The sequence below is a fragment of the Peromyscus leucopus genome, chromosome 1, assembly GCF_004664715.2.
Source record: "Peromyscus leucopus breed LL Stock chromosome 1, UCI_PerLeu_2.1, whole genome shotgun sequence".
Taxonomy (NCBI): Eukaryota; Metazoa; Chordata; class Mammalia; order Rodentia; family Cricetidae; genus Peromyscus; species Peromyscus leucopus.
The window spans coordinates 62,139,911-62,152,049 of NC_051063.1; the positions used below are offsets into that span (position 1 = coordinate 62,139,911).

The 12,139-nt window shown below is 53.1% G+C and overlaps 1 protein-coding gene across 1 annotated transcript; it reads right to left on the reverse strand.

The window, feature by feature from the left end:
- Positions 1-9,434: 9,434 nt before the first annotated feature.
- Tnni2 (troponin I2, fast skeletal type) lies at positions 9,435-12,036 on the reverse strand. The gene is made up of 8 exons (XM_028872371.2): positions 11,968-12,036; positions 11,322-11,351; positions 11,110-11,116; positions 10,601-10,642; positions 10,383-10,511; positions 10,153-10,242; positions 9,743-9,919; positions 9,435-9,624 (listed from the first exon to the last, which is right to left on the reverse strand). Exons 2-8 carry the CDS (start codon positions 11,327-11,329, stop codon positions 9,529-9,531), a joined length of 549 nt encoding a protein of 182 aa, XP_028728204.1. The 5' UTR covers positions 11,330-11,351; positions 11,968-12,036; the 3' UTR covers positions 9,435-9,528.
- Positions 12,037-12,139: the final 103 nt, after the last annotated feature.

Genomic DNA, 12,139 nt, shown 5'->3' on the forward strand with positions numbered 1-12,139 from the left:
TGGGGCTTCAAGCCTGCAATTCTAGCTACTTGGGAGGCTTGAGGCAGGAGGATCAAAAATCCAAGGCCAGCCTGGGTTAGAGTATAAGTTCAAGGCCAACCTAGGCAATTTAGTGAAACTCTGTCTCAAATAATCACAAGGAGCTCAATGGTAGAAGTACTTGTCTAGCGTATGTGAGACCCTAGGTTCAATCTCAAGCATTGAAAACATAAGAAAGATGGGATTCAGGCCTTCTCTGGAGGCTTCAGATCACATGGCCTGGGGGATATGGACAGTTGGGTCCATAAAAGGGGTTTCTGGGAGAAGACTAGGTCAGGAGCACAGGCTTGGTGACAGATGGGAGATGGGGCATAAGATGAACTAAGAACAGTCTAAAGTATGAGGTCAAAGATATGGACAGGCCAAGATAGGAAAGCAAAAAACAAGTCGACTTTGATGATGGCTTCCTTGGCAGCTTTGGTAGAAAGCACAGGCAGAACCAGGGGACATGGAGATGGCCATCTGGGTCTGTACAGAGCCCCAGCCAGCAGCAAGGAGGCAAGGTCGTCCATTCCCCCCACCCCCCAGCCAAGTCATCAGGGACCAACAGTACATCTTGACTCTCCAGGAGAATGACAGGCTATGACAAGAGGTGGGAGGACCCCACCTGGAGGTGGGGGAACCACACCATGGGCCATGCACACGGCAGAACAAAGCCCTGGAAATGGTCTGGGGGTGATTCAGTTGCTGATGGATGTCTTTGAATATGGGAGTTAGACAGAGAAGCAGAGAGACAAAGGCAAGGGCCTGGAGGCCAGGCAAGGAGCTGAGTGGCACCCAAGGTTCATGGGTGTGGGGAGGTGATGGCTCTGGAGGCTGTACTGGATAGCTGTATCCCCTGAAAACACACACGCTGAAGCTCTGGTACCTCCCATGCTTCTCAGAACATGGCTATATTTGAAGCCCAGATCTTTAAAAACATGATAATGGTAAATGAGGTCACCAGGGTGGTTCTGATCCAATCTGACTGGGGTTCTTATAAGAACCATCAGGGCACTGAAACATGTGAGGGCACCCATCTGCAAACCAGGGAGAGGCCTCTGGGGGGAGCCAGCGTGGTAACACTGCCATCTCTGACCTCCCAGTCTCAGAATATGAGATAATGAAAAGCTGCTGTCGAAGCCCATGGCCTATGTGCTTTTCTGTGGTGGCCTTGGCAAAGCTGTACCAGGGTGGTCTCAGTCAGGTAGGAAAGGTCAATTGCTATAACGAACATGCTTCCATCTTAGAGGCTGGGCTTCCCACTGCATCCCATTCTCAAGCCAGATCTACCACAGCTATTCCGGAACCCTAAGTTCCTCTTGAGGACCTTCACCTAGGGCTGGTCCTCTGGCAGGGAACACTGAGAAAGGGGCCAGGCCAGGATATGTGTCATTGAGAAGGCCCTTGTTTGCACCAGGTATGCTAAGAACAAAGGGAGTCCATAGGCAGACATAGCTCCTGGAACCTTGGCCATTAGACATGGGGGCTGAGGAAGGAAGATGGGATATTAGTGATGTACTTGGGACATATGTGCTGTGGGCTGAGTCGCTTATGGGCAGAACATGGCGCTAGCTCTACCACAGCTCCTACCTGTAGAATCACTCCAGTCATCAACCAGCATGGGTGTTGCTGGGTCTTGTCATGGGGAGCAAGGCTGAGCAGGGATGCATATTCTCTATACAGAAGCTGGGGTGGACCCCTCACCCCAAGCCAGCCAGGGGTGAGCTAAGGAAGCATTTGGACTCTGTTCCCATTAGTCAAGAGAGGACCAGGGATGGGAGAAGACAGGGCATCCTGGGTGTCTTAGGGTTTCTATTGCTTTAATTAAACACCATGACCAAAAGCAAGTTGGGGAGGGAAGGGTTTATTAGGCTTACAATTCAGCATTGCTGTTCATCACCAAAGGAAGTCAGAACAGGAACTCAAACAGGGCAGGATCCTGGAGGCAGGAGCTGATGCAAAGGCCATGGAGGGATGCTGCTTACTGGCTTGCTTCCCCTGGTTTGCTCAGCCCACCTTCTTATAGAACCCAGGACCAGCAGCCTAGGGATGGCACCACCCACCCTGGACTGGGCCCTCCCCCACTGACCACTAAATGAGAAAATGCCTTACAGCTGGATCTCAAGGAGGTATTTCCTCAGCTGAGGCTTCTTACTCTGATGACTCCAGCTTGCGTCAAGTTGACACACAAAACCAACCAGTACTCCGGGAAAGTCTGCAAAGGGCAGGGGCAGCATGGCGGAAATGAAGGGCGTTAGAAGACGGACACTGGAAAGAAGTGTCAGAGTGCGCAGGCCCAAAGGTCAGTGAGATGAGAACTGAGGGGAAGTGTGGGTGTAGGGGTCAGTGCCAGCTACTTTGGGGGCAGATATGGGAGGGAGAAGGTTGGCAGCTAAGCAGAGACAACAATGTGTCTCCCGGTAGTTGACAACAGGTGCCAAGATGGAGATGGACTGAGGCACTCAGCAGCCTGGGGACAGGGGAGTCTGGCATGTGTTTTTCTTACTTGGAGCAGCAGAGTGACCAGGCAAGGAGAAGTTCCTGGGGTTCTGCGGGCAGGAGGAGGGGCCGAGCGGCCCATGGCATTTGCATTGTGCCTACAGGACAGTTATTTCCCCCAAGATGTGGGCCACCTTGTGAGGAGAGGTCTTTACAGGCCTCTAATTGAAGGTGGGCAGCCAAACGATCTGGTGTGAGAAGAGAGACTTGGGGAGCTAGGGGGAAGTAGAGGACGCTACAGGGGGGCCTAAGCTGGGCTCCGTCCGGCTGGTCTCTCCCGGGCTTCTGTCAACCCCACAATCTTCAGAGTCGGTTGCTGGAAGTGTGAAGGACATACCCAAAGGAGTAAGGAGAGGACAGAAGTGCAAGGCGTGGGGGTGGGGGAGGGAGGCAGGGGGTGGCAGGAGGGCCCTTAGGCTGACCTTGAGTGTGAGTCCCAGGATGTGGAGGCCCAGTGGGAGAAGCTGTCTCTCTTGGGCTAGGCTCGCTCTCAAGACAGTGGCAGGGTTAAATACCCATTTCAAGAAGGCCATGAGCCAGGACAGAGACTGCAATAAGAGTGGGTGATTGGGAGGTAGCTATGACAGGAACAAGGCCAGGAAGGAGCCATGTACCAGATGGGGCTGTGCAGAGGCTGGAGGACACTTACTGGAGGACAGGCATTCCAGTTTCACCCCTGTTGCCGTGATAAAACACTGGCAAAAGTAACTGTAACAGAGAAAGGGTATTTTAGCGTGTATGGTCCCAGGTTACAGTCCATCATGATGGCAAAACCACAGAGGCAGGAGCCTGAGATGGCCAGTCACATCACATCCACAGTCAGACGAAGAAAGAAAAAAATGCATGTGCCTAATATTCAGCTCACTTTCTCCACTCTTAGATAGTCCAGAACCTAAACCATGGAACAGTGCTGCCCGCCTTCATTCTGGGTCTTCCCATCTTAATTGATGTAAACAAGACAATTCCCCCCCCCCCTACTCCAGACATGCCCACAGGCTAACCTGATTTAGACAGTTCCTCATGGAGACTCTTCCCAGGTGATTCTAGACTGTGTCGAGTTGGCAATTTAAATTAACTATCACTATAGGACACAACCAGGGTCCCCTCGTTGTGTGTGGCTGTGTCCAGCTCTACTACTAGGAGCCACAGTGTGCTGAATGAGCACAGAGTAGGCACCCTGGCAGACCATAGGCACAGTGGACATGCAAACCCCTCTGCACCCTGAGGACCTCACACCTTTGTCTGTTGATGCTTGTGAAGATCCCATCAGTTTATGAAGACAAGTTATGAAAATCCCATCTTGGGTGAGCGTTGTTCTGGGGAAGGGACTGTGCCTTCCCCTGGGACAGCTTAGGTCCCTAAGCTCATGTCCTTACAGAATTAAACAAATACAAAACATTTTGGTCATTTTGGAAAGTAACTAGGAGAAATGGTACACTGTAGGGCTAAGGATAAAAAGGGTCTGACGGGTGCTCCAGGGAGGCTGCTTGGAGGAGGTGACTTCTAAGATTTCTAAGAAGGCTACAGGGGAATTCTCTAGGCCTGGGAAGAGGCAAGCTGGCTGTTCTGGGGCTGACTTCCCACAGACTGGTGGACAGAGGGCCCGTACTGAGGAGAAAGGCAGATGGGAAGCATCCAGTGTCCATTTGGTGAAGGAGGTGTTCCCTTATCAATGTCTAGTTTGTGGATCGGTAAATTGAGGACTAATATTGAGATGAAATGGGGCTGGACCACCGAGGTCAACTCTAACTCCCCAGATTCCAGGCTCCAGGGCCACAGGGAGAGAGCTGGAGCTAAGGGGCGTGTCCTAGACAGACTTGGATGAGGAACAAACTTAGGCAGAGCCGACCAGGTCCCGGATGAAGCCGCTCAGGTCCTAGCATCCCATAGTGTGCGGCACTGTGGAGTGTCCATTGGAAGCTCAGGGCAGCCCAGGTGCCAGAAGGTATCTCAGAGGGAATCTGGGTACCTCTAGGCCAGGTGTGGAGTCCAGTCTGCCCCCCTCAGAGGGAAGACCTTGGCCACACTCCCTCACAGTCCCACCAAGTCTCCAAAGGACACGGCTGTGCCTCACTGTCCAGCATCTGGCCTCTGCTCCTGCTGTCCCTGGAGGTGGAAAGTGCTTTGTCAGCATCCCTGATCCACTCTGAAGAACGGCCTCTGCCCCACCCTGTAGAGCGCCCTCCACTGGCGCCCTCTCAGCTCCCTACTGCCCGCAGCTCAATCTTGAAGTCCTACTTGCCATGACTTATTCCAGCCATTTGCTTCATGCATTTCTGTTTAAGACTTTTATTGTTGGGTCTGGAGGATGGCTCAGCTGGTAAAGTACCTACTGTGTGAGCGTAAGGACCTGAGTTAGTTCCCTAGTACTCATGTTTAAAAAAAAAAAAAAAAAAAAGCATGGCAACACTAGGAAGACAGATGGGAGGATTCCTGGGCTCACTGGATGGCCATTCTAGCCGAATCTTGGGAGCTACAGGTTCAATAAGAGACCCTGTCTCCCCCAAATAAGGTGGTGAGTGATAAAGGAAGACATTGTCACCAGCTTTGGGCCTCCATACATGCACTGCCAGCACACACAAAGAATTTTATTGTTGATGCATTTGAGAAAAGTTTAACTCTTTAGAAAAGTATCTCACGCTTTCAGAAGTATCTAGAATCAGAGTGGCTTGAGGAGCCATCAAGTGCCCTTCACCTTCACTGTCTCCTTGTAATCACCCAGGTAAAGAAACTCTAAAGAGACAGGTGTGCTTCTCTCTTAGGCCATCAGATTATTAAAACAATAGATACCCAAGGCACTGGAATTTTCCCAGGAGTCTCATGCTAGAGAAGAGAAAGGTTAAGCCAGGTGCCAGCCAGAGGGGGACGCTTGTCTGCCAGAGAGATCTCACAGAGTTCTGAGAACTTGTCAGACCACCTTGCAGGAGAGACTGGAGCTGACAGTGATGGGCAGGACCACACCTTGGCCAGGACTGCTTAGGAATGCACACCTCTTGCCCTCTGTTTAAGCCTCAACCTCATGTCTGGACCCTGAGGACAGACTTGGGAGTCTCGGGACCTCTTTGTCCCTCTTCTCAATGTGATTGCACTGAATGATGCTCCTGTCTGCGTTTCACTGTTACCTATTTGAGGACTGTGGTTGATATGGCTGTTAGGGCTGCATGGACTCAGGACTAAGAGCTCCTGTAACATGCTTACAACTTTCTCTGTCAGCCTCCTTTTTCCCTCCCTTATTTCTAGAAATTTCACAACTTTATAACCACGTTTCTAACAAGAAAGCAGTCTTCTGCTAGCCACAGGGCAGTTACCAAAGTAACCAGTCTTTGATCTGCCAGTTTTTGTCCTGTGACTGGCTTCCACTCTTCCTTCCTTTTAGTTTTGAATTTTGTTTTGGCCATTTGTCGATTTTCTACCTGATAAGATATTCAACACCCACAACCACCTCCTGCTTGCAGAAGAGAATCTTATTAAAATCCAGTCTTCAGTCCTCACCCCTGGGATGTCCCAAGAAGGTGCCTGCACATCAGACTCACAGCCTGGCACTTGCCCTCCCTCGAACCTGGCTACCCTTCCACCTTTGTACCTGACCATGCATATAAACTCCCCCCCCCCTCCAAATACCTGTCCATACTCACCCCTAGCCAACTAAGCCCTACTTCCTTGGTCTTCAGCAGCCAGTTTTCTTTTCTTTTTTCTTTTTATTTTTTGGTTTTCCAAGATAGGGTTTCTCTGTGTTGTTTTGGAGCCTGTCCTGGAACTCGCTCTGAAGACCAGGCTGGCCTTGAACTCACAGAGATCCGCCTGCCTCTGCCTCCCTAGCGCTGGGATTAAAGGTGTGTGCCATCACCACCCAGCTCAGCAGCCAGTTTTAAAAGTAAAGCCTTCTTTCCATTCCCTTTTTTGGCCACTGCTCAGCACACATTGCTTGGGATGTCAGTGACTCCTCAACTTTTGACCTTGCTGCGTCCCCTGTAGACATTTCACACCCCCATCTCTTCCTCTTCTCCTGTCTTCAGCCCTTTTCATATCTAAAGAGACTGTGATTTGCATCTCAGCCCAGATCCCATTTCTTGTCATTACCCAGGGAATTCCCACAGCCTTCCAGACCCCACGGTCCACAGACAGCTTCTTTCCTGCCCTTGAACTCTGGAGCACGACCCAGATCCCTTGCTCCCTTGGCTACTAAGTCCTGGTTCCCCACTTGTTCAGTGTCTCTGTTAACTTCTTCCTCCCAGGAGATAGTGTTGGCCCCCATACCCCACACACCCCCCCTTACCTCCTTACAGGGACTCTCCACCTATTGAGATTTTTTTTTAGCTACAAAGCTGTCGAGGATAGCCATACACTGCCCCATTCAGCCTTGCTGCTTTGTGGATGCATGACCTGCCAGCTGAGGCAGCCAGGGTCACTCCATGGGGTCACAGCATTAAGCACAGAGGCAGGGCTCTGCACATCGCCCTTGGGTCAGTCGGTCTGGTTTGATTTGTAGAGGTCTCTCGTATTTCAATCGTTCACTGGAAAATGTAGTAAGGGCCCATAAATCTGCCACCCCACCCAAGAATTATATCTCCCAAGCTTGTATTTGTGAAGAGCTCTACTCCCATATGGCCCCTGCTCTGTGCCCACTGCCCCCAGATAAACATCATCTAGCATTTTGTATTTGATATTTCCTTGTTTCAAGAAAAAAAAAGGTATCTTCTTTTTAAAATAATACTAATAATATTGATTGTCAACTTGACAGGTCTAGACTCCACTAGGAGACAACCCTATGGGTGGTTTAGATGAGAACTCTTCCCCTCTCTTGAACACTTTGTTACCAGTTGGCAGCCCTGTTTGGGGAGGCTTAGGGGGTACAACCTTGCTGGAGGAAGTGAGTCAATGGGGATGAGCTTTGAGATGAAAAGTCTAGCATCCCTTCCAGTGTGTTCCTGCAGCTTCATGCTTGCGGTTGAGATGGGAGCTCTTTTTCTGCTCTGGCCACCCTATCTACTGCTTGGGCTATGCTTCCCCCACCACGATGGGCTCTCACCCACCTTTCTTCCCTAAGTTGTCTCTGGTCATGGCCTTTTATCACAGCACCAGAAGAGCAATAACACTTTGGCATGTCTGAGGGGAGTTTCTAGTGCAGTCACTGAGGTGGGAATACTGTCCTACAGGCTAAACCAGAGAGAAAAAAAGGAGAAAATGAGCTGAGAACCAGCGGTATCACTCTGCTTCTGGCTGTAGATGCCACGTGACCAGGCACACTTCTGCCGCCATTGCTCCCCAGCACGATGAACTGGACTCTCAAACCGTGAGTTCAAACCAACTCTCCCTTCCTTCCTTCCTGAAGTTGCTTCATCAGTATTTTGTCACAACAATGAGAGAAGTAGCTAACACACACTCCCAAAGTGTCCCCATGGCATTGAGCCATACTTGCCCAGAACGGGGCCCACAGTGGCCCTGCCTCCCCTCTCCCAGACCTCAGATGCCTGGTGTGTTGGATGCAGCCACATTGTTCCTGGTAAGCACAAAGCCAGGAGAGACTCAGGTTCACTATTTATCTCCAGAGCATCATGCTCAAGCCAGTCTTTGCCCTGAAGTCACTGTCTATGTATCTGCTCAGCTCTGCCAGGCACACACTTGAGCTTGGAACTCCTGTGTCCCTTAAACACAGGTTCCTGCAGCACCCATTTGCCTCTGACATCACTATGCACAGCTTCCCACTGAATTGTCTTATAATCCCTGGCCCCTGGGCACATGCCAAGTCACGCTGCTCTGTATCTGAGCCCACCTGCTCTGACTTGCCCTGCCCATCCCCATAAGGAGGCAGAACTGTCCCCAGAGGTCTGGCCTACTGTTGTAGCAGTCAATCTAGATGTTGGAGGGAAGGTTCGGGGCTGAGGCTCTTCCTCGAATGGGCTTTGGGAGCTGGTGAGAGGAGCATGGTGGGTCCAAGACTCTGATGCTGGAGGGAGGGCCAGGGAGACTGAAGCACACTCCGAGTATTGGTGAACACCCTCCAGAGTCCCTCACAGCTCCAGCAAGTGGAGGCAACCTCTTCTGATCTCCACTGAAGCCCTAGTACCCCGAGAGCATCTCACACAAAGCCAGAGTGGGGCCACGGTCATACCAAGATGGCTCTTCTCTGACCTGTTGGGGATATTGTCCTAGCTAGGCCAGGGCCTGGGACAAAAACAAGTTCCCTTCTGGGCCAAGGTTGGGCCTGCCACAGTTCTACCCAGGAAAAAGGACCTTACCAGCTCAGTACAAGCCTCTGGAGGAAGTGGGAAGCTTCTGACTCAGAATAGCCCTGTGCACCTCTGGGAAGGCTTGTGGCCCAGCTATGAAGTCAAGGGCTGAACCATCCCAGGCCCCATGTTCCTCAGAGTGAGTGTAGTATTGACCTTGTTAGGCCAATAGGATTCAGGCAATGAGGTATCCAGGCAAATTGTGCAGGCTCAGCCTTACCCTCATCCCTCAGTGTCCAAAGAGGGGCAGGCACTAGATAGAGCGTGTAGGAGGAGGCAGGATTGATGTAGGCTGAGTCTGAGGATGAACACAGAGGGTCAGCCTTTCAGGGTGGCTTCTGGCTTCTGGCCAAAGATGAGGCCCTGAGAAGGGGCAGTGCCGGAGGAGTGGAGACTGAGCTCGTCCCAGGGTGTGCCTGCCAAAGCCATTCTGAGTGGATGACCGTACCAAGGGACAAAGGAGATAATCCTAGAAACTCCCGCTCAGATATTGTTGGAGTCCCATGGTCATTTTTCTCCAGGCCCCGTCATGTTAGTCAAGTCCAGACATGGACCATACCCACCAGTTACAGGGTGCATGCAGCCCAGGGTCCTTGAACTGTACCCAAGCTGTGTGGCCTTCACACTGCCACACTGCTGATGGGCCCCAGAATGGGCAGAGACAGAACTAGACCAGACCAATGGTAGGGATGTGAATCCTTTATTGGAGTGAGGCCAGGTACTCCCTGCTTGGCTGCTGGGTGCTCCCCCAGTGGTGGGGTGGGGTGGGGCAGGGCGGTTAGGACTCCGACTCAAACATCTTCTTCCGGCCCTCCATGCCAGACTTCTCCTCAATATTCTTCCTCCAGTCACCCACATCACGCAGGTCCCGCTCCTGAGAGGGTAGGACCAGAGAGCCCTCAGACCCAGCCCAGTCTTCTCCAGACCACCCTGGGCCTCAGTTCACTCTCTCTGAATGGGACAGTGAGCGAACTCCCCTGGAAGCGGCCTACCTTCTCGGTGTCCTCCTTCTTGACCTGCTTCAGGTTGGCCCTCAGGTCCATGCACACCTTGTGCTTAGAGCCCAGCAAGGCCTTCAGCATGGCATCAGCCGACATACGCACCCTCCGAAGTGGAGGCCTCTTGAACTTGCCCCTCAGGTCAAATAGCTTCTGGTTCATGTCTTCCAGCTGAGAGGAAGGAGCAGGAGGTTTAGGGACCTGGCAGCCCCCATGTCCCTGACCTTGGCCTTACTTTCACACCAACTGGTTTCATCCCACATCAGTTGGCCTCACCGCCATACCGTTTGGCTTCACCCCTTGTCACCGAGCTGTCCCTCCTGCCCCTCTCATGAACCCTGAAGTCACTGACTCCACCCCATGCCATCTGTCCCACCCCCATGCCACTGGCTCCTTCCTCTTACCTCCTTGCTGCTCTTCTGTACCTTCACCTCCATGTCATATTTCTCCTCCTCAGCCACGTCGATCTTAGCATGCAGTTGTTTGCAGAGTTCCTGGGTGGGCAAGCAGCGGGTGGGTGGCCACCCTGATGCTTGAGGACCACAGTCCCCTCCCAGGCCTGTCCCACCAGGCCTGACCTGCTGAGGAATAGGGGTAGCAGGGCCTTGGGTGGTATGTGGCAGGAAGGGACTACCTGCACTTCAGACATGGAGCCTGGGATATGCAGAGGCGGGCAGTGCTCTGACAGGTAGTTTTGCTTCTCAGATTCGCGGCGGCTTTCCTCTTTCTCCAGCTCCGTGGCCGCAATCTGGAGCATCACACTCTGAGAAGCGGAATGGTGGGAGTGAGGGTCTGCAGTAACTCCCTCCCCCACCCCTGTACCCCCAGCCCTCTACAGCAGCCCACCCCTACCTTCAGGTGCTGTCTCCGGGCCGTGATGGCCCTGTTGCGCTTCTGCAGAATCGGACAGAGAGGGCAGAGTCAGGCCTTGGCTAGAGCTCTGGCCTCCTTAGAGCCATCTACCCAGGCTCCCAAGGAGGCCACAGGGCCACTGCCCAGGGCCCCGTTTTTCCCAGTCCAGAGCCTGCTTCAGGAACACGCGCTTGTGGTGCTGACACTTGGCTTAGGTGGCACACAGGGCTGAAGGGGGTGCTGGGGTTTGGGAATGGGGAGGGGGGTGTGGCCAGGGCTCAGAGGCTGTGGGCAAGGGGAGGCCTGGGAGGTGAGTGGTGAGCAGAAATCAGAAAGGAGAAGTGATTCCCTTGTGATTAGGCTCAAATCTCACTTCCCTCTCACTAGGCACCAGGCAGGCACTTCCTCTCTCTCTGGGGCAGCTCAGGGGGCGGGGCACTTGGGGACGTGGACAGGTGTGTCTTCTGACTTAGTCTCAGGAAACCATTATAGCCTTGAATGATACTCACCTCCTCACTGTCCCAGGAGGAAGAGGGAGGTGGGAGGGGGAGAGAAAAGAGAAGTTAGGCTGTGGCTCATGGGAGTAGCCATGGAAGCTTCTGGTAGATGGGGTTGAAGGGGTGGGGTGGTAGCCGCTGAGGGCAGGGAGTTATGGGACCCGAGCCCTGGTGAGGGGACTGCAGTGGTGTCGGGGGTGGGGATCACACTGGGTGCCACTTACTCCCCCATCCTGAGGTCTCGAGCTCTGAGCCTGTGGGGAGAGAGAGGTGGAGATGTCAGTGTTCGTCTTGCATGAGGCCAGGCATGGAGACCTGTGCTCACTAGTCCACTTCTGCTCTACCCCAACTCAGACCTTCTCAGAGGGCAAGGATTTAGAGGACACCCCCCCCCTACCCCCACCCTGAGGGTGAGAAGTAAGAGGAGAAAGTGTTCCCAAAATGTCCCAGGCGGAGCCTGAGGAGCTGCAGCTGTCCCCGAGGGAGGGGTGGGGCTGGCCAGCACAGGTGGCTGCCAGAGCTAGCCTGTTATTTTTAACTCTTGCTGCGTTGGCTGGAGAAGTAAATACATGGAAGAAAGAGCTCTTCTGTGTGGCCTGGGGGCTCAGGTCCCCACTTGCTTGACCTGAACATCCTCTTGCTCGTGTGTCCCCAGAGCCAGAGCCTGTTTATCAGAGGCCTGTTGAAGACCCCCTACCCCATCCTGCCAGCACCTGTTGCTTTTCGATCCCAGATCTGCGGGAGCCCCCAGAGAGAGCTGTTGGCAGCAGACCCCAGACCCCCGAGTCCCTGCCCAGGGAAGTCCTCCTGTGAGCTAGCCTGAGTAGTGCCCTATTCTCCAGCCTCAGGAAGATGGACCAGGCCTCTCACCTAGAGTCTGTGCAGCAGGGCTGGGAGCGAGGTCAGGCAGGCAGCAGTGAGCTGGGCTGGTGGGCCAGGGGGAGGGGTATAAATGGCTTTCCCTGGGCCGGGCCCCTGCTCAGAAAGGGCATGGAGTCTCCTCAGACCAATGGGGGCACAGAGAGGAGGAGAGCTTCCCCAC